The sequence below is a fragment of the Pipistrellus hanaki genome, assembly GCF_964339955.1.
Source record: "Pipistrellus hanaki genome assembly, chromosome: 7".
NCBI classification, from domain to species: Eukaryota; Metazoa; Chordata; class Mammalia; order Chiroptera; family Vespertilionidae; genus Pipistrellus; species Pipistrellus hanaki.
In genome coordinates, this window is record NC_140509.1 from 84,870,966 (window position 1) to 84,893,311 (window position 22,346).

The 22,346-nt window shown below is 42.6% G+C and overlaps 1 protein-coding gene across 2 annotated transcripts in view; it reads left to right on the forward strand.

The window, feature by feature from the left end:
* SNX9 (sorting nexin 9) overlaps positions 1-22,346 on the forward strand; it is a 62,454-nt gene that overhangs the window by 23,858 nt on the left and 16,250 nt on the right. Inside the window, exons 3-10 of one of the 2 annotated variants that reach the window (XM_084889709.1) lie at positions 2,884-2,958; positions 4,175-4,300; positions 7,618-7,713; positions 9,740-9,905; positions 11,741-11,891; positions 14,453-14,537; positions 16,550-16,675; positions 16,784-16,901. In XM_084889709.1, coding sequence (XP_084745835.1) covers positions 2,884-2,958; positions 4,175-4,300; positions 7,618-7,713; positions 9,740-9,905; positions 11,741-11,891; positions 14,453-14,537; positions 16,550-16,675; positions 16,784-16,901 — 943 coding nt within the window. The remainder of the gene's footprint in view (positions 1-2,883; positions 2,959-4,174; positions 4,301-7,617; positions 7,714-9,739; positions 9,906-11,740; positions 11,892-14,452; positions 14,538-16,549; positions 16,676-16,783; positions 16,902-22,346) is intronic. The other variant, XM_084889708.1, reaches the window with a different exon arrangement.

Genomic DNA, 22,346 nt, shown 5'->3' on the forward strand with positions numbered 1-22,346 from the left:
TTGCTGTCCTGACCAGGAGTGGGGAGGGAATTCGCAACCCAGGTATGTGCCCTTGATTAGAAATCAACCTTGAGACCCTTCAGTGTATGGGGTGAGGCTCTAACCACCGAGCAACACCAGCCAGGGCAAGAATCCTATATAATAAAAGCCTAATATGCTAAGTGTCCAGTCAACTGGTCAGCTGTTCAACCAATCAAAGCATAATATGCTAATGATATGCTCAATGGCTTGCAATGACATGCACTCACCACCAGGGGGGAGACGCTCCAACTGGTAGGTTAGCCTGCTGCTGAGGTCTGGTGCTGGAGCCCTCCTGCGGACCGGTCCCTCCCCAGCTAGCCAACTCCCTGCATCTCTCCCCTGCCCCGATCATGCACTGCTGGGGCTGAGCTCCTCAGCCTAGCCTGCACCCTTTCGCAATCCGGGACCCCTTGGGGGATGTTGGAGAGCTGGTTTCAGGGGATGGTTTTGAGGGATCCACTTAAGCCGGCAGACAGACAATCCCCGGAAGGATCCTGAACTGTGAGAAGGCTCAGGCTGAGTGGAGGAGCTCCCCTCAAACGCCTACCGCCCAGTGCATGGATTTCATGCACAAGGCCTCTAGTACTTTATAAACATTGAGAAAGTTAAATCTCCTAAAGATAGCTGGGTAGGAGTTCATCAAATAGAAATCCTAGCCAGATCCCAGCCAGATCAAAGGTGCTAAAATTAGAAAGTATTCAGTATTTCTTAGAAGTCGCAGCAACTATATTGACAACCTGTGAGTCGGGTGTTTGGCTAAGTTCTATCATACTTTATTGTATTTTACCTTTGAACGCTGTGAGGTCAGTATTTTTCATCTATTTTTGCAAATGAGGGTAACGAGACTTAGAGAAGTTAAGTAACTTATCCAAGGCCATTCTACTTGTGACAAAACAAGGATTCAAAGCCACGTCTGTTTGGCCTCTAAGCTTCTGCTTTTTTTCTCTGCTGGGGAACACTACATGTACACCAGTGTCCCAGGTATGTACAGACCAGTAGGAGACAAACTAAGAACACTGGCTCTGAGAGCCAAATCAGACAGGGCTTGTATGCCATACAGAGATTCTGGGCTTCATTTGCTTAGTAGTGGATTCATTTAAGGGTTTTGCTAGTTCTTGGTGGTTGGTGGAGTTGGCAAGGGACATGATGAGACCAGCACTTGAGGAAATTAATCTAGTAGAGGCATATGGAATAGATTTGAGTCGAGGGACATGACTTTGAGTCACAACAATAGAAGTTGAAAGAAAATGGATATCGGAGGCTTTGGAGAGTCAGACCCAGAGGACTGGGGCCTGATTAGGGACTGTTGGTGAGAAGAGGGTCAGGAACCCCTGAGGTGTTTGTTCTTTGCGCCTGAGACAATGGTGGACTTATTAATGTGTGTAAGTCAGGAAAAAAGATTAAATGAGTTTACTTTTAGATATGTTGAGTTTAAAGAATAGAAAATAACTAACCGTGGCCTGCATCAGTTTAAGAATGGAAATGCAGAGCTGGAGATGAGAGCTGGCTCCCTGGGCTCTGACAGGAAGCACATGAGGAAGGTGCCAGGAAGGCCAAGGGGACTCTGGGGGAAGGAAGGAGATGCAGCTGTTCCACCCGGTGGGGATGGGGGGGTGGGGGGGGCGGGACAGCTAACAGCAGCACAAAGCCGGGGAGGAGACGAGGATGCCCGAGAGGAGGGTGGTGGTTTCTTACTAGTGATAGTATTTTTACAACCTAGTATTTTAAAACCTGCCTTAGGCACAAAAATGAATTACTGGGTAGAAAAAGAATATGTAGTTTTGTAAAATATGCTAGGTGTATATAAGTAAATAGGTTCTATTTTTTAATCATTGATGAAATTTTGATTCTTTTATCTACCTATCTAATTTTTTTTAAATGAAGACATATTCTTTATATCTTAGAAAAATAGTAATGTCTAAGGTGCTGTTGTCAAAAATGGACAGAGTTGTGGCTTAATATTTTTAAAAGAATGGAAAATGTTTTATCTAGATTCAGGTATTTAATAAATAATTAGGGCACAATTTATGAACTTAAGACAACTCTTACTATTTTAAGGGGGAAAAGTGGGTTTTTGCTGAGATAATAGATTGAAACACAGGAATCCTGGTATAGAGTACTTTATTACTTATTTTGTTAGTAGTATTTTATAAGAAGAGCTAAGGAACCCATGGATCAGTTAGCTTTTCCTAAATAATTACCTTTTCCAGAGCTTAGCGACTAGGACAAATAAGCATTTGTTGTTGCTCAGGAGTCTACAAGTCAGCCGGATAGTTCTACCAGCTGGGGCTCACTCATGAGCCGGAGGTCACCTGGCTGGGCTGGGGCCCCCTGGGTCACATGGCTTCACTCACGTGACCAGCAGTGTTCCTGCGGGGGTAGACTGGCTTTAGATGGGGCAGATTGGGCTTTGTCTTCATCACCATCTAGCAACGCAGATGTGTTCACAGAGCAGCTCTCTGGGGGGAAGGCCTCCGGAGGCCAGGCCTGAGCTCACCCCATTTCCACCTCCCTGTTGACCAAGAGGCCACAGAGGACAGCGCCGGTTCCAGAGGTGGGGTATGCATTCTGCTTCTTGACGATCTGAGCTGCAGATCATTTTTGTAATCTACCACAGACCATAACTAGGAAGGAAAGATGGCGTTCTGTGAATAGGCTATTTACAGATCTTATCACTTGTTGTTGAAGTTCGTTACTTCTTGTTTTTAGATGATATCATTTTTTGGAGTAAAGAAAAGACCTAAAAATTTAAAATTTTGATATCACATATATAACAATTCCCAAAGTAAAATTTTTGCAGGAAATTCCAACTACATTCTTTCTTTTCTTTTTTTTTTTTTTAACTTTAATTTTATTTTTTAGGATGTTGGTGGAGGATGGCTGGAAGGAAAAAACAGCAAAGGAGAACGAGGTCTTGTTCCCACAGACTATGTTGAAGTAAGAACTTACTGTCATTTATCAACTACACCTTGTCTTTGTCAAACATAGTTTTATAAATGACCAACTTTAGGGACAGACTGGATGATAGCAACTTTATTTTTAATAAAAAATTTTCATTGCAAAGTAATACACGTTAATTATATAAAATGTGGAGAATACATTGAAGTGGAATTAAGGGAAAATATTATCTGTGGACCCAAGCTCCAAAGAGTGACTCCAAATATTTAAGTGAAGCTCTTTCCAAAGATAGCACTGTGTCATTATTCTGAATCTAAGTCCCTGTTTTTCACTTGCTTATGTTGTGTAATAGCTGCTACCTACGATACTGTTTATTATAGAATTGCCTCACACAGTGTAACTTTAGTACATTTCCCTCAGTTCCTCTCCCATTCCCACAGACAGAGGGTCTTGAACGAGCTACTGGGGCCCATTGCCTGGGTTAAGCTCTGCTATGATAGATGCCAAGGGTAGTGTTACAACACCTTGAATGAGTGAGGCTCCTGCCTGGGACACACCCACTCATCTGACAGGCCCTCTGGTGGGTCAGCCTCCCGGCGCCCCCCGCTGGTTGTCCGTATGGGTTCTATAGCAAGCTTGTCTCTAACCTGGGATATAGAAACTAAGGCTGCCCGGTAGCGTGGTAGCCTGGGAGTAAAATCAGAGTGAGATCCAGAATAAAGGTGCCTGCGGTTCCCCTCCGGCAGGGAGGAGCTACACCCAGGGAAGATGTGAACCTGGCACTGCCTGCGGAAGGGGATGGCTGCCTGTCTCCTGTTCCTGAGTGAGAGAGTCTGGGTGGGAAGTTTTGAATCCTTTGGAGAATCTAATGAAATCTGTAGCCCTTCTCAGAAACGTACATTTGCACGCACCCAGCCTTTTCCACACAGTTTCAGTTTTCCCAGGCCTCTGAACTCAGTCCACATGCCTTACGTTTATGTTGTGTTTTAGCTCAGGGCAGCGTGCTTTCAGGATTCTGAAAATTGACAAGAATAAGAAAAATCTGACGATTTAAGTAGATACTGTCTTTAATTGCATTTCCTAGAACTCTGTATATTCACAGAAAGGAATAGTTAACTGTGCTTGGGTTACTTGCCTCTTAGAAATATAAACCCCTTTTCTATAATAGATAGCCGTTCTTACTTGCCCTCAGGGACTCTTAACTCTGAAATAACTCTAATATATTAAAATGACTGTGATCCTTTCTAATGTTCAGATTTTGCCCAGTGATGGGAAAGATCCGTTTTCTTGTGGAAATTCAATGGCTGACCAAGCCTTCCTCGATTCCCTCTCAGCAAGTACAGCTCAAGCGAATGCGTCCGCTGCCAACAGTAACAACACGGTGAGTCTTACATCACCCTGCTGGGTGTGGCTGGCCTCACTGGGAGCAGAGTGCGTTGTGAGAGCTTGTGCTACGTGATAGCTGTCAGGTGCTTGTGTGGCATTTCTCCTGGGTATTAACAAAGAACTTGCTTGAAAAGAGTTGCCTTGAAAAGTCTGGCACGATCTGAACACAGAGCCTGTAAGTTGCGAATACCCTGTCAAGTGAGGGTGTGGAGAGGAAAGAAGGGTCCTGTGCTGAGGTGGTCAGTGCCAAAGCTCTGGCTGGGACAGGAAACCATCTGTCTGACCTTGGCACCTTGCTTGCACTCTCAACTAGAGCTCCCTCTTCTCGCCAATGCAACACATGTAAAATGACTGCCAGCCAGCTCTGAGCACTTGGTACTATAATTGTATTGCTTCTAGAAAACTTGGGACAGTGTGATAATTCAGTGGGAAAATTACACTGTAATTTTACATTAATTTTAATGAAAATATGATCAGTTTAGGTGATGCTGCCTAGTGCAGTTATTGCTAACTGATTATCCACAGTGTGTGACAAAAAGACAATTGAAAGAATGGATATCAGAATATTATTGCTGCCTACATCTTTAGAGTGAATGGGCTTTAGGGAATGCTATTTCTTTATATATTTTCAACTACTTAGGTTCTTTGTGCCTCAGTTTCCTCATTAGTAAAACCTCATAAAATTGTTGGAAAGAGTAAAGGGAAAAATAGTTATAAAGTATTGAGAACAGTACTTGGTACTCAGCAGGGATTTGATAATTGTTTGTTATAGCTATATTATACACTGCTGCCTCTATAATAAGACATTTTGGGGCCTCCCCATTGCCTCCTGAAACAAGTAACCATTTCTACATGCAAAGAGAAAGAGTTAGGCAAGAGGTTGTCACTATCAGTCAGGATAACCAAGCAGACACCGAAGTGCATGGAAGGAAATTGCATAAGAAATTCACCTGAACTTGAGGTAGGATTAGATACTTTTCCAATCTCAGTTCCTTACCTTATCCTTACTATGTATTAGGCTCCAGCCAAACTGGCTGTTCTCCAAATATGCCTTATGCTACCCCATCTTTTCTTTGTATCTTTGTTCTCTTCCAAGAATTATAGAATGATTCCTTCCATCTTTCAGAAGTCTGCCCAACCCTTAGGTCTCAAATCAAACATCACTCCTTTAGAAGTCTGTTTTTTCTTGTCCCCTTTGCTTCCTCTCGATTCTTGTAGCACTATTTGAGACTCGGAAATTATATTACTTATTTATAAACTTGAAATTGTAGCTAAAGCCTCAAAGGTTTCAAATTGAACACTTTGGGCAAGAATATATTATGGGTAATTTTGTATATTCATGCTACATCACATCAGAAGATATAATATCTGGTCAGCCCACCATTACTGATCAGAATGAGCTTGGGTCAGGTCAGGTTTTATTAGGGACCCAGGGGAATTACCACAGTGTTTTTCCCCTTATGCTTAAAATTGTTACCTCTTAGGAGTCCATTCAAAGTATTTCCTCTGACACCAATATTTGACATTTTTCTTGCTCTTAAATACTACTAATTCTATCATTTGTTATTGCTGGGTCAGCTTCAGTTGATTTTTATCTTTTTATGGGTCTTAATTTCTTGCTTCTTTTCTTGCCTGGTGATTTGTTATTGGATGCCAGACATTTGTGACTTCTATCTTGTTATTATATGCTGGATAGTTTTATATCCTCGTTCTGGCATGCAGGTAAGTTACTTAGAAACAATTTAATCCTTTCACAGCTTATTTTTTTAAACATTTTAAAGTGAGATCAGAGCTACATTTAGTCTAAGGACATTTTTTCCCCTCCAGGGAAGCAAAACCCTTTTCAGTCTGTCCCTAGTGCCTATGAATGATGAGGTTTTCAATTCTGGCTGGTGAGAAGGGCCGTATGTGATATATTGACACTTGATCCTGTCATGTGGCAGGTTTCTCACCCGCATATGCTGATAAGTACTGAGCCCAAAACCTGGGCCTCCTTCAGTCAGTCACATCTCCCCCTCGGTCCTCTGCCCCAAACTCCCAGCTGTCTCCACAACCCGAAGACCACTGGGCTTTGTGTGGGCTCCCACCCCCAGTCCGTGGCCTGGAAAGTCTCTCCAGGAGGGAGCAGGTCCTTTACTGCCTTATGTCCAGTGATTTGAAATCAGTTTCATATATTTTGTCGTTTGTATTTTTCAGTTTTAAGTGGAAACTGCATCCCAGTTACTCCATCTTGATTGCCCACTTTTGCATATTACTTGGTTTAGAAAACCAAGTTTATCTATATCTATAAAATGGAAATAATGCCACCACTTTGCAAGAGAGTTGTTCCAAAAAGTGCGGTCACAAAACTGCATAAATGTTAAATAATGACATTGACTTCCCTGATAGATAGTTGTGGAGCTGGGATCTGAAGCCTGGAAATTAGACTCCAAAACTGTCCTCTTAACAGTGATGCTGGTTTGGCCTTGGCTGGCTTAGTGGGAGGGTATCCGTGATTCTTTTCTCCCTACGATGCTGCGTACTGAGCTGGGCAGAGCCTCGGGAACCCACCAGAAGAACTTTGCTCCTGAGTTCACGGCCTGGACGGGCTGGGTGGTGCCCTCGGCTGGGTTTGGTGGTTTCGTCATGGCTCTGTGATTGCTTCACGTCAACCTCATGGCTGTTCATCTCCTCTTCGCTCTCATGTATCTGGTGGCCATGAAAGCAAAGGGTTCAATATGCTAACATTATTAAAAGCTTGGCTGTGTTTTTTCTCTGGAGTTTCTTCAATTGGCTGTGATACTTGCATGATATTTGTTCTGTTTCCTCTGTACTGTAATTATTTTTAGTGCTTCAGAGATGCTGAATTATGACAGCAATGAGTCTTTTTTTTAATTATTTTATTATTTTTTAAAATTTTATTGTTTTTTTACAGAGAGGAAGAGAGAGGGATACATAGTTAGAAACATCGATGAGAGAGAATCATCGATCAGCTGCCTCTTGCACACCCCCTACTGGGGATGTGCCCACAACCAAGGTACATGCCCTTGACCGGAATCGAACTTGGGACCCTTCAGTCCGCAGGCCGATGCTCTATCCTCTAAGCCAACCGGTTTCGGCAGCAACAAGTCTTTAGAATATAAACTAGTGCATTGAAGATAGCCTATTGCTACACAATTGGGGCTTTGCTTTTTGCATGTAATGTGTGTGAGCGAGGGGCATGCTGAAATTTCCTGGTAAACTTAGCCCTGCTACGAATTTGCTGTTTTTAGTTAAGAGCTTTGGAGTACTCTTTTTTTTTCTTCATTTACTGAGCACCTCTTTTATTTTAAGGTGGATATTTTGGCTCAGATTGGTTGTGTTGAAAGTCGCAGCCAGTCACCACCTTCTTCATCTTCTCCTTCTCCTCCTTCTTCTTCCATAAATAAGGTAAAATTCAAACTTAAATGCAAGAGGAAATAAACATTTAAAACCCCTGAAGTAATACCTGTTTCCCAGTGAGGTCATTGCTCCAGGTAAAGCATCTTGCCCAGCCCTTCCGGAGGCGTGTGGAACCATTGGAACTGCAGTGAGGGCTCAAGAAGAGTCTTAAGGACGAGGCTGAGATTCAGGAAGGACTTGGTGCCGTAAAGGGAGCGGGCGGGGGAAAGAAGAGGAAGACATTGCTGAGGATAAAGGAGAGAGGGAAAGGTAGAGAAGAGTTGCCTCTGGGTTTGGCTGGGACTGGAACCCTTCGTGCGGTAGGACTTGGGCAGAGTTCAGGAGATGACGGAGGAGGCTTTGTGTGCCAGTAGAGAGAATAGCATGAGCAAAGGCAAGATGTAGGAGAGTTTGGGAACCTGTGAAGGTTGAAGCACAGAAGTGAAGGTTAATGGCAAGTAAGAATGGGAAATGTCATGGAAGGAAAAGTTAGGACCTTGATGGGTGGACAAAGGAGCTTGGAGTTTATTCCATTGCCAGTGAGAGCTAATGAAGGGTCTTTAACGACATGTGGTTGAGAGTCAGGAAGGGTTTGGTACTGTAAAGAGGTTAAAAGAAGAGGATGAAGACACTGCTGGGGAGGAAGGAGAGGGAGGAAAGCTGAAGAAAGTAGAGAAGAGGCACTTCAGAGTTGAAACCGTAGGGAGGAGCACAGTGTGTGACCAGACACAGGCAGCTGAGGGGCCACGGAGATGGGGGTTAAAAGCAAAGGAGTCAGAACAGTGGGCTCAGAGTGAGACAGGACCAGACTGTGTGAGCTCATTTAGGTATTGATATTGGAAGCGGGGTTCTGGAGGTCAGTGAAAGGTCATCAGAGAGAGAGAAAGCCAGTAAAAGGCATGAGAGAAGCTGGAGAGTTCTGGTTTGGAAAGATTGAAACAAGATAGAAGGTTCCAGGAAAAATAACAAAAGACAGTGAAGCAAACCATTACTAGATTTGCCTACAGGGATTTTATAATCTAGATAGAGAGCTAAGATCATAAACATAACCAAATAACATAGCAGTTATTACAAGTATTTTGTGAACAAAGTGGTTTTAGAGAGAATCATCATATGTTTCTGCCCTAAATTGTAAATTTTGGGGATACTTGCTGGGAATAGGTCACATTCCGTTTGCCCCAGTGCTGATGAAAATCTTCCTTTGACCCTTCACTGACAGCCTTAGCGGCACGGCAGTGCTGAGCCCCTACCCTTCCTGTTGCTTTAGTTTATAACCCTCTGTTCCTTCACAGTTCACTTCGTTTCAGTCTGTCAGTCTCAGTCCCAGGCTGCCTGGACTTGAATTCCAGCTGAGGTTGCCCCTCTGGAGAGGCAGAGCCAGGATTGTAACCCCGCCTAACGGAGGGAAGCCATGTTCCTAACGTGCCGCCCTCAGGGGCCGCCTTTATTTCCAGTCTCCATGGAGTAGCTCGGAAGTATGATCTTGTAAGCCATGTATTGGAGAAACTCACGGTCGTGTGAATAAAATGTCTTTCTGCTATTAATATTTGCCTTAGAGCAAAATCATTAGGAACTTCAGAAATCATAACTCCATATATAAAACATATATTCTGCTTTTTATGCTTCTGGTATGTTGTAGCCAATTATCCATCCCATCTGTCAGTGAAGTGTAAACAGACCAACATTATAGGGTTCTAGAACGTTAAAAAGCTACCTAAACAGTTTGGGAAATTTTCCTATAAATATCTATATGTCTCTATCTCTTTCCTCCGCCTCCAACTCCATTCCCCCCCCCCCCCCCATGTGAAGGGGAAATATTGTGATTCCATGTTCTTGGATATACAGATTCAACATAGAAATTGCTGCTGTTGTTTTTTAAGGCATTACCTGTATTTAAATTTAAATTGGTTGTAAATTTTCTATTGCTTTCTTTCAGCATTACTATTGTATTCAATTGTTACGTGATTCCTCCCGAATTGAGTAATGCTTCTAGAAGTCACAAATATTTTTTCTCCTTTTTTACCCCCAACAACAGGTCAGCAGTGGCCATGACCCCTGGTCGGCCTGGAGTGCCTCCAAATCTGGAAACTGGGACAGCACGGATGGCTGGGAAGCCCAGGCGGAGGGGACTGCAGCCCAGAAAAGCACTGCCAATAACTGGGACACCGCCTTCGGTCATCCCCAGGCCTACCAGGGACCAGGTGAGGAGGGTGAGGAAGAGGCTCTGCTGGGGACTAGGACACCAGAATAAAACAGATTCTAATCCAAGGAGCTGCTCTCAGGTGCTCCTATTGGGTAGTAGTGAACCTATTACTAGTCTGCATCTATTGTAGGTAGCTGTTAATTATGGCCATTAGTCCAATCTCAGTTATCTGTCAAGGAGTCACATGCTTGCAGGGGCCAGGTTCATAAAGCAAAAGAAAACTTTAAAATCTTGGCAATTAGCCGAAACTGGTTTGGCTCAGTGGATAGAGCGTCGGCCTGCAGACTGAGGGGTCCCGGGTTCGATTCTGATCAAGGGCATGTTACCTTGGTTGTGGGCACATCCCCAGTGGGGGGTGTGCAGGAAGCAGCTGATTGATATTTCTCTCCCATCGATGTTTCTAGCTCTCTATCCCTCTCCCTTCCTCTCTCTAAAAAATCAATAAAATATATTTTAAAAGATAAAAATAAAATAAAATTGTGGCAATCAACACACATGTAGTTTCTTTTAGATCTTAGGCTAAAAACAAACGTATAAGAGGCTATGATCTCTGACTAGCTGTTTCATCTTTTCCTTAACTACTTGTTTGACTCCCAGGCCATCATTGGAAATATTGAGGCAGAAGAGGAATTTATAGACGGGGAAACAGTTAAGGAAGGATATTTATGTCGGTTCTGAAAACAAATAAGATACAAATCTGCTCATCATTTTTTATGATCCCTGTATGAGCACATTGTGCCAGGGATTGAATGTGCTGACTGGCGAGGACCGGGACTATTGGCAGGACCAGGAGTCTTGGGCTGAGCAGAAATGTGGAGACCAGACGGCTGACGTGTAGTTCTTAGTAAGTGCCATGGCCCCAGGAAGCTTGGCTCAGGTCCTTCTAATACTTCCTGATCTTTCTTTTTTGTTTTGGCATTTGTCTCTTCGTTGTGGCACTCTTAAGGCAGAGATGCCAGGGCCATTTCTTGTCTAATAGCAAAAGGACACGCCAGGCCCCAGAGGTGGGAGGCAGGCAGACTGGTGAGGAAGGGAGCAGGCGAGCTGGCAGGACCTTACCTGATACACAGACTACTGCTGTGTTAGGCTGCGAGTGCTGGCTGGACTTCCTATCTCCCATTTTTCTGTCCTTTCTCCTCTATCCCCATCCTGTTCCTTTCCATCTCTCCCACCCTTCTCTCACCTTTATTGTTCCTAGTGATAATTGCTTTTAAGAGCTTTATTATACCTTTTGTCCTCCTCACTCATAGATAAATAGATAGGTACATAGACAGATTTCAGAGAGGAAGGGAGAGGGAGAGATAGAAACATCAATAGCATCAATGACGAGAAAGAATCATTGATCAGCTGCATTCCCCCTGCTGGGGACCAAGCCTACAACCCAGGCATGTGCCCTGACTAGGAATCAAACCATGACCTCCTTGTTCATAGGTCAGCACTCAACTACTAAGCCATACTATGCAGACCTCCCCAATCTTATTGACTTTAAGGGTGTTTGATCTGCTTCCTTGCGAGTTTATAATGCTAGATTTATCAACGAATGGGCCTCCAGAAGACCTTCCCTTGTGTACCATGGAGCACTTTTATAGTAACTTCAGATGAAAATGAAGTTACTTGGACTGACGGTCCTCTTGAAGCTAAAAGGCAGACTACACTTCAAGACTTATGACTGACTGCAGAGCCTATCTTCTTCATGTCTACTTCATGCTCCTCTAGTGCCCCCTTTTCTCCTTTTTAACTGGTCAGCCCAGTCGGTAGTTTTTATCCTAAAATTAAATTATTCCCTTTTTATTTTGTTTTCCTTCACTGACCATCGTTGGTGCCCACCCCTAGCAACTGGTGACGATGATGACTGGGATGAAGACTGGGATGACCCCAAGTCATCTTCTCCCTACTTCAAGGATTCAGAGGCAGCCGAAGCAGGAGGTGCTCAGCGCTTAAACAATCGTGCTGGCTCCTCGTCGATGAAGCTGCCACTTAACAAGTAGGTTTAAAGGGAGTCAAGGCACAGGACCTCTGCGTAGGAATAGACAAGATACAAAGGCCTTTTCTCTTCTCAGTGATTTACAAAGTTTTGTAATTTGCTCACTTTATTTGGATCTTAGCTTGGTAGTTTGTTTTAATACTAGAGGCCCGGTGTACAAAATTCATGCACTCGGGCCGGAGGTACCTTAGCCTGTGTTGTGAGAGGGCGCAGGCCAGGCTGAGGGACCTCACTGGTGCACAATTGGGGCTAGGGAGGGACGTGGGAGGTTGGCCAGCCAGAGAGGACCATAAGAAGGCTCCAGTACATGTCCGGTCTGACTAGCGCATTCCTGATCTGCTTCACCCCAGCAGCAAGCTAACCTACCAGTCAGAGCATCTGCCCCCTGGTGGTCAGTACATGTCATAGCGACTGGCTGACCAGTCAACTATCTGCCTGCTGGTGGTCAGTGCACATCATAGCAAGTGGTTGAGTTGCCTTAGCACATCATTAGCATATTACACTTTGATTGGTTGAACAGATAACCAGTCAGCATATTACGCTTTTATTATATAGGATTTTTTTTTTTCACTTTAAAGAAAATATTTGTCCTATTTAATGATCTGCAAACACTCTTTTTACCTTTATCAACTCCAGGATGTATTTAGGTTTCCTTACTGATGTCACAGGAAAACCAAAACTAACTTTCTTTAAATATTTTATTATTTATTGATCATTGATCGCTTATCGAATTACCAGGCATTGTGCAAAGCAGTTTGTATACATTCTCACAAGAGCCTCATATCCCTGTGGTACATGTAATCTCTGTTCTGTGGGGAAAACTGAAGCCCAGAGAGGTTAACTAACTGCCCAGACTCACACAGGATTCCAGGCCAGTCCCTCAGTCTCCTAAGTACATGCTCTAAACTACATTGCTTAAGGTAATTAAGATTGTTTTCACCTAGATTTCTCTTATATTAAAAAAGGCTTTGAGTCATACTTGTAGATGCACTGCTTAACAAGAAAGCAGGTGGTAAATATGGACGGAGTACTGAACATTGCTTGGTAGAGAGTTCTGGATAGTCTGTAGTTCACACCACAGAGCTTGAAGGGGATATAATTTAAGACTTCCATAAGAATCTTCAAGTGCTCTTTCTTCCAGCAGTTATGTGTGAAATAGTTTTCTAAGATGACTGATACTGTTTCTCAGTGTTCCAACCCCATGATTCAAAGCAGATACCAAGGAATGTTAACCTGCGTCTGGAAAAATATTGTCAACATAATGTTTGATACCTGTATCTAGTTACCAGGCTCCAGTTCTAGATCTGCACACATATGCATACGTTAATAAGCCCTACAAGTCCCCTTAGTATATTTAATGAGCATAAGTGATTAAATGTCATCTTTTAGCTACCCGCTTTTCCTACGTCTCTGTCTGGTTTCTTCCATTATGTATTTTCATGTTTGGTTTCTTGTGTAAAAAAATTAGTCATTTGTTATTGACAGTATCCTGTTTCTTAGGGACAAATTTGAAGTTTTCAGTATGGTCAGTAAAGATGTGTATTTCTCTCCACTGCTCTTTAAACCTGAACACAGAATGTATTTAAAACCCATTTCAGTGGAATGTATCTCTTTGTCCCAGTTTGAAAATGAGGAAGTCGAGACTGCACCACATGACCGGCCAAGTTTTCTGCCAAGTTTTTGTGGCTAGAAAGTGAGGTTGTGGCTGGTGCCCAGGCCCGTGGCTCCACCGCCTGTGCTTTCTTTCCACTGCTCGACGCTGGCTCTGATACGCTGTATAATATTAGAGAAGTTGGAAGATCTGGTTGAGCCTCAGCCACCTAACCTCTAAAGTGAAGGGGCTTTAAAATTTAAGAATTTTCTGCTCTAAAATTTCATTCCTCTTTGAAACCAAGTTAAAGCAGTCCTCATTTACATCTGCAAAAATTTCTGAAACCAATCTTGTCTTCTTTAGAAGTAGCACTTTGGATGGCTATGCATGTATTCCAGCTTTTCTCCAATTTTAGAAATTTGCTTTGGATTTAGATTTGATTTCTGGAAGTAACCAAATTTATTATGTTTTAGATCTCTGTTTTCTTTTGTGTTGGGAAAACTGGTTCTTTTGTCTGTCAAAGGTAGCTTCTTTGGGATAATTGTGGCTGCCCTGAGGAGGGCATATGTTGAAAGGCAGCTTTAATTTGGATCTAGAAATGCTGTGTGTGTCCATTACCCCCTGGTCAGCTCCCATTGGTATACTCGGTAGCGTCTCCTGTGACGTGGGGGACATTTTTCTGGTGTGCCCTTCACTCTTTGTGGAGTGATAAAGTTAGGCAAATGGAGTGCCATAAATATCACACTTTCTGGAGTCAAACTGTTCTCTTACTAGAGAAAGCTTAATTAAATGACTAATTGGCCGCCGCACAATCTGATTAGTTTAAGTTTCATTTACCACAGTTTCCTAGACCTAGTACATCTGTGAGACAGACAAGGTTAAGGTGGTTGTATTAAGTAAATGTGGATGAGAGCTGTATAATTCTTTTAAGAAAGACGTACGTCTCACGAACATTTGTCTTCATGTTTAGGTTTCCGGGATTTGCAAAACCTGGGATGGAACAGTATTTGTTGACTAAGCAACTAGCAAAACCCAAAGAGAAAATTCCTATCATTGTAAGTTTGTTCATTTTTGTTTGTTTGCTTTGTTTCTGACTAAGCTCTCTTATACCTCTTAAAACTAAAAGGTTATTAGTTATTTGGAAAGTTTCTAAACACATTTAATATTCTAAATAACTGAGATGTGCTAGTATTTTAAAAGTACTAAAGTTAATTAGCATAAATTAATGTCTGTCATAATGTTTAGGTATTGTTTACATTTACCTTTCAGATTTAGTAATTGGACCAACAACACCCTTTAGTATCTGTATTTTTAATAATTCTTTGTCTGTTTGGTGTCTTGAAGTACCTTTTACATGCTGTTTTTCTACCAGCCCTACCTATTTGGCTAATAAACCCAATTCAGATATTTAGGTTTCTGCCTGGCAAAGTCCATGCATGCTATCAGAATTAAGTGCCTTTTCCACTAAGTTGATATAATTAGTCTTTCTTCCAGTAAACCTGCTCTCAGGTCATAATAAGGAGCTAGCAAATAAAAGCTGGCAGTAATGACACCATCCAGAATATCTGTCTTAGAATAACTTGGCTATTACATCACATGCACTGGCTCTTCAGTTTCACCCAAACATTGATTGCTGGTAGATTTTTCTGTCTAAGCATTAGATAGCCGATATTCCCAGATAAAATTCTGGGAAAGAGAACTGTGGCTCCTTCTGACCCTATTGCCTTACCCCGGTGACTACGGGATGGGGGAACCTGGAGTGTAATCATCATAGACTCAAACAAGGAGGAGGAAACATCTGGTCTTAATCCATAATCTCCTAGGAGACTTGATAAAATTGCAAGAATGATGTTGGACTTATTTTATTACTTATTCTTACATCTTTGAAACCTGGAAACCTCCAGAGAGAAGGCATGTGACCAAGACCCCTTTTTTCCTTCTTTCCTTAAAGCAAATTTGGGGTAATTATCTTCTGAACTACCCTAGAACAGATATTCTTAATGGTGTCATTAAATTAAATGTTTTTTTTTCCTTCAGACCTTTTGTAAATACTGAACATGTATCATTGTTTTTGTTTTGTTTTGTTTTTCATTAAATTTAAAACTCCACATAGTTAAGAGGCCCTCACCCTGCCCCCTGGATTCGCAAAGGGGACTTTGTCACAAGTGTGGCAGTGGTGTAGAGCTGAAGGACCCCAGCTTATGTACCAAAGTTGTAGGTCGAAGTGGCCGGTGCCCTGCAGGCAGACTGCCTATGTGGGCTTCTTGCGTGGAAAAGGGAGCCCAGGAAAGCCATTCGTCTTCAGGAAACCGAGAGGAAGTAGAGACCTGGTTCTTGGCTTTTAAGGCACAGTAACCCTTCCCACTGATACAGTGGACCCTTGTGTAGTGAGCAGAGTCCATCAGAATTGCTCTCGGGCTGTGATTGTGGGGAGTTCCCCAGCGGCTCCTCTGCAGCTTTAAGTGTTTTCTGGATCAGCACTCCCTCTTGGGGAGCCAGAGTAGCTTGTTGTCATAGATCTTCTCTCTAGCACCTTATTAAAATTCTCTGGACCCCAGTCATCATCCTGACCTAATGGCCTCTGCATGCCCCGCCCCACTTTTCCTTCCTTCCGCCCTTAAAAAGAAATAGGCCAGGGTATACAGAAAATGGGAACGTTTGATAGCAGTGTGACATTTTTCAGACATACAAGGCTGTAATTTTTTATTTCACAAGCTATCAACCCATGAGAGAAGGGAACATTTTAAACTAGCCCTTTATCCATATAACTAAGATGGCTAGACCAGAGAGAAAACTTGTGTTCCACCCAGCATTCCGCGGGGAGGGAAATGGGCACCTTCCCCTCGTGGCCTGGAGGACCGGATGAGGAGCAGCAGTATTTGCCTGGCGAGTGTGTTCTTCAAATAGAGCTCAGCGGGAACAGAGAACATTGATGTAACCCTCAAACAGGGGCAAGAGCGACCCTCCAAAGGACTCCTAGTCCTAAAGAGAACCTTGATGACTTGCATCAACTTTATTTGCGGTTTTTCCTTGTAACAAAGTTAACTCTCCCTGAAACGTTTTGTAGGTTGGAGATTATGGCCCGATGTGGGTTTATCCTACCTCTACCTTTGACTGTGTGGTAGCAGATCCCAGGAAAGGCTCCAAAATGTATGGGCTGAAGAGCTACATTGAGTATCAGCTGACGCCCACTGTAAGTATCCGAGTTATCAAAGCTTATGTCACTCGTTAGAATTGGCTTTTTTCTTCATTTTCTGTAATTGGCATTGTAACTTTTTCTCCTCTTTCCCTTATTTTGTAGAATACTAATCGATCTGTAAACCACAGGTATAAGCACTTTGACTGGTTATATGAACGTCTCCTGGTTAAGTTTGGATCAGCCATTCCAATCCCTTCTCTTCCAGACAAGCAAGTCACAGGTGAGTGTGTGTGCCGCTGAACTCAGGGCGACAAGTAAAAAGACTCCAGTTTTTAGAGTTTCCCGATATAAATCAGTAATGGCATTTTCCATCCTCTAGAGGGGCCAGATGTAGGAGTTTGGAGACAGTAGCTGCATACACTATACATACCGTACATGTGTTTGGAAGTGACCTAAACACCTAACAAAGACTCATAAAGTTTTCTATCAGAGTTCTTGAATTCTAGCGAAGATGTTGTGTCTTTATTGCTACACCCTTTCTTGTAAAAGAAGTACATGGATGTTAAAATGATACCTGAGAAATGATCCAAATAGCCTGAAGTGGAACCTCAAACCTATGACCCCGCTGATGTGAGCACTTCACGCAGTCAGATGTCTTGTTTGCAGTGGAGATGTGTAGATATCCGAGGTAGAAGCCACAGCGCTTCCAGCTGTTAACGGAGGCACTGCCAAGTTTTCTACCCAGTTAGGAGGTGACTATTTGTAGTTAAATGTTTTTGTATTTATCACTGAGAAGCCCTCTGCTTTTTCTTATTTAAGCTGTTATTTTCCCCACTTGCCCTGCCCCAAGTAGTCTGGTGAAGAGTCCACATGCTGCCAGTGCCATCGGAAAGGACTTCTGTGTCTGTTTTGAGAACTGTCATTGATTTTTTTTTAATCTCCTAGTATAAAACCTGGAAAAATAGTACTCAGGATTTGTTATGTTTTTCTTAGAATAAAAGTTTGTAACGAAGCTGAGCTTTACTGAAGATTGAGAAGAGTTTTAGTAAGTAGGTATGGAACTGATAAGTACAGAAAGGAAAGGATCAAAGATGAGAGTGCGGCTTAAAGGTCTGCGGTAGATAGCCTCTGAGAAGGGATGACATCAGCAGGCTAATCCTAACCCCAAAGCAGAACGCAGAGTCCGCGGAGGAAGGTTCCTTCCCCAGATGTCAGCGAGGACCAGACAAGGTTTAATCCTCGCCCCGTAGAGTGGAGATAAGTAGTTTAGAGAGGAACTGAGAATCCTAACCAGCCGAATGGCAGAGCTGGCCAGGACACTTCAGTGCTGTAGTGGAGTTACCCCCCTGCCGGGGTCCGAGGGCCCAGACACGGCGCCGCTGTCTCCGTTCAGAAACGCCGAGCCGCCCTGCCGGCATCGGAATCGGAATCGCATCCCGAAGCTCGCTGTTTAACGTGAGATGTGGACCAGCTCATCTTAGTCAGAATTAGGGACCTTAGGATAAGAAGTTTGTTCTCCTTAAAACGTTACCTTGTACTTATTTTCTGTTTCTCTGAAAATTTTTGAGGACATGGAAACATGTTTTTAAAAAGTTGTTTTGATTTTGATTTGATTTTTTTTTTTTAAATTTTCAAAAATTTCAAATTATCACAGCAGAATGGGGAGTGGGGCTGGGGCTGCCTTAGCATGTTCTCGCCCTCATCCGGGTGGCCCTGAGCAGCCCCTTGGGCGGGAAGCCGTGTCAGGGTGGCCAGGCTGGTGTCTCTGCTGCCTCCTTCCACTCGGAGGGGTCACTGTACCCCCAGTCCTGTGCCCCGTTCACAGTCCTCCTTTTGTCATCCTGTCGCTTTAAATAGCAGCTTGCTTTTTAAAATTTTAGATTTCTTTCCCTAAAAACATCAGTCTGCCTTTCTCCATATTTTCAAATTGCAGTTCGTTTCCTGAATGTTATACTCTCCTTTATCAACTTGACTGGCCCAAAATGTGGAATGAGTGGATTGAGTTATTTCAGGGCTGAGGAATTTACAGACCACTTAGGTTTTAATACATTGTTTAGTCTAAATCAGATAACTGTGCTGTTTTAAAGCATCGTGGAGTCATGGTTCTCTTCCCATATTAAGGTTTGTATGGTTTTTTGTTTTTTTTTAAATATATTTTATTGATTTTGTACAGAGAGGAAGGGAGAGAGATAGAGAGTTAGAAACATCAATGAGAGAGAGTCATCGATTAGCTGCCTCTTGCACACCCCCCTACTGGGGATATGCCCGCAACCAACGTACATGCCCTTGACCGGAATCGAACCGGGGACCCTTCAGTCCCCAAGCCGACGCTCTATCCATTGAGCCAAACCGGTCTTGGCTGTATGGTTTTTTTAAAAAAAAGAAAGTTCAGGCCCGAAGCCAGGGGGATGCCAGAGGAAAGCAGAAAGTACAGCCCGTGGTGTGCAGAGAGCTGAGCCTTGATTCACTGCCTGGGAGATGTGCTGAGGAGACCGGAAAGCACAGAAGCCACTTCTCTCTCCCTCTTCTGGCTTGCCTCCTGCCCCGATGCCACAAGACCATTATTGTGTAAACAAACTCCCCTCGCACTCAAGTCTGGAGGACGGAATAGAAATGCCAACATATGATGTCACGGCATTTCTGTGGACTTGCTGAGCTGTCCCTGAAAAACCTACAGCTACCATTTTTTATTTGTTCACAGATTTGGGGCTTTGTGAAATAATATTGAATGAATCTGGCTTTGCTCCTGGGTGCAAAACTGATATGTTCACATTCTTAGTGAAAACCTAAGCAGGGTTATTAAAATGGGAAAAGGAGAATTCCCTCCCCCATTTCCCGCCCCCCCCTCCCCCAAATTCTCTGAAACGTGCTATAAAAATCTTACCACGCACAAAATAACACCCTGAAATTATTTGGAAATAAACCAGCTATGTCAGAAAATTTTCTGGAAGAAGTTAAGAATCAATCAATAAATAGGCTATGAACTCGTGGTATAATTCACTTGGTCATAATGGGGAATTCGGTATAACTCAGGTCTATGCTGATTTATCGGGTCTTTTTCTGTCCCTCCTTATATCTAACAGATGAGACTGTTTCTGCACAGCCTAAGCTTATATAGTACTTAATCTCTATCCTAGTAAGTGCAGAATTTGAAGTGCTTTCATATACAGGACCTATCACACACACACACACACACACACACACACACACACACACACACACATGTACACCCACCATAGATGATAAATTGCTTTTCACTTGCTGCTTTCAAATTTTGATTTTGTTTTGTCTTTCAGAAGTTGGATTCTGCTATATCTTGGCGAGGGTTCTTTATATTTATCCTACATGGGGTGTGTTGAGCTTCTTGGAAGTGTAAATTAAAGTTTTCCATCAGATGTGGGAAATTTCCCCACATTATTTCTTCAGATATTTTTTTCTTCTTTCTCTTCTCCTTTGGCTTCTCCCATCATGAGGATGTTGATGTTTTCTGAGGCTCTGTTCATTTTACATTGGTTTTATTTCTCTCTGTTCTTCAGATTAAATAACATCTGTTTATATTCATATTCACTCTTTTTTTTTGTGTGTGCCATCTTGAATCTGCTGTTAAAACCTTAGAGTGGATTTTTAATTTCAGTTATTGTATTTTTAACTTCAAAATTTTTCATTCTTTTTTTATAATTTGTCTTAAGAGTCTCTATTTGTAGATTCCTTGTCATACTTTTCTTTAAAATTTTTAGCATGGCTTCCTTTTAGTGCCTGGAACATATTTATAGAAGCTTCTTTGTTGTTTTGGTTTTGTTGTGAAATTCAACATCTGGGAACACTTACAGTTTCTCTTGACTGCTTTTTTCCTCATGGATCATGCCTTGCTGTTTCTTTGCAATCTCTTAATTTTTTGTTGAAAACAACATTTTGGAGAATATATTTTAGCAATTCTAGATTATAATTTTTCTCTCTGAAAGTTGTTGTTTCTGTTTGTTTTGTTTGTTTGTTTGATTTACAAGTAACTTGCGTAGGCTAAGTCTCTGAAACATGTCTCTCGTATGGCTCAGTTTTATTTTATCTTTTAAAGTAGTATGGCTTTCTAGGGTTCACCTGTGTCTGTGTGTCTTGGTGGTAAGCCTGCCTCAGGCCATTGAGCTTCTGCCCTCTGCCAAGGGACCTGTGAGTGAGTAGGGGAGCACATTCGAAGCTCAGGTCATTTTCAAGTTAGCCCTGGTTTTCCCTTCTTTGAGGCCCCTTTTGTGTCTCCTTCCCATGTGTATGTAGCCTCAGGTTGGCTGGGAGTGCGTGCCTGGCCTGGACCCCAGCAAGTCTGCCCTGTCTCTGCACTCGGCCTCGGCCTGAAAGTCTTGGCTCCTGGAGCTGTTGGTCTCCCGGTTCACCAGCCTCTGGATTGGCACTGCCCCGCCACAGCATGGGCATCTCCCACGCTCCAGATCCAGTGAGGCCCTTTCCTCCCCGGGAAGAGCAACTGCCCATCTTCACACCTGCTCTGTCCTGGTAGAACCCCATGCCGGCCAAGGAGAGATGGAGGGTAGGGCCAGGAGGGGAAGACAGGAGCAGCCACAAGCCAGACGCCACAGATTGCCACTGGCTTTGCCTGAAGTACGACAGTTTTGCAAACACATTTCTCAGATGGCTGCTGGCCTTCGGTGGGCTTCCAGGGCGCTGGTTGTTTTGCTTGTCTGGGTTTATAGTCATTTGGGGGACTGGGTTAGCTGATTGCCTCACTTGACTGCAGCTGGAATCTCCATTGCCAGAAGCCTTTTAACTGATACCTGTTTCCCCGGAAATAAAACAGTGTCTTATGTTAATTTTTTTCTCCCAAAGTTTCGCTAGGTCTTATTTTCAGGGGATGTCTTATCTTTCCATGCGCTAGGTCTTATTTTCGGAGGATGTCTTATTTTCGGGAAACACGGGTAGTAGCTTTGTTTGGTAGGCTTATAAAAATGGCAGTTTTCATTATTGCATTCTTGGAAAAATTGCTTTTTCTATTTTCAGTTTAAGTAGCTTAAAAAATAAAATGGGGGGAAAGAGCTACAGTCCTGAGTTACTTTGCATAAATACTAAACTTAAATTTGTATATCTGAGATTATACAGCATTTGGTCACATTTTTATAAATATAGAAATTTCATATGCTTTTGTAAGAATTATTTATTAAATTCAACAATATTGCCTTTCTTATCAATAGGACTTAATATGGCCACAGATTACTTTATAAGAAAGAGAAGGTTTTTCATATTGAAATAAGATTTACTTTAAATTTTTAAAATACTTTAGGAAACCTTGAGGAAAATAGCATTTTGAGGTTATAATATTCTTATCACAATTAAAAGGTTTGTGGACTTGTTAAATTGTAATTTCATGCTTATAAACCAAAAAGTCTGTTGTATCATTCCCGTGGGTCTTTGATAATTCACTATGGTACTTGTTTTTATTTTTCTTTATATTATTTTCTGTGAATCCTCACCTGAAGATATTTTTCCATTGACTTTTAGAGCAAGTGAAAGGGAAGGAAAGAGAGAGAAACACTGATGTGAGGTTGCTTCCCACTAAGCCCCAACCAGGGCAGGGATCAAGCCTGCGTCTGCTGTCTGTGCGAGGGCTGTTGTGGAAAATCACCATGGCTTACCTTTTACTAATAACTCTCTACCAAGGAGCCATTAGCTATATAAACAGCTTTTTGACAAAGTGGTAATCCTATCGGCGCATCCCTTGCAG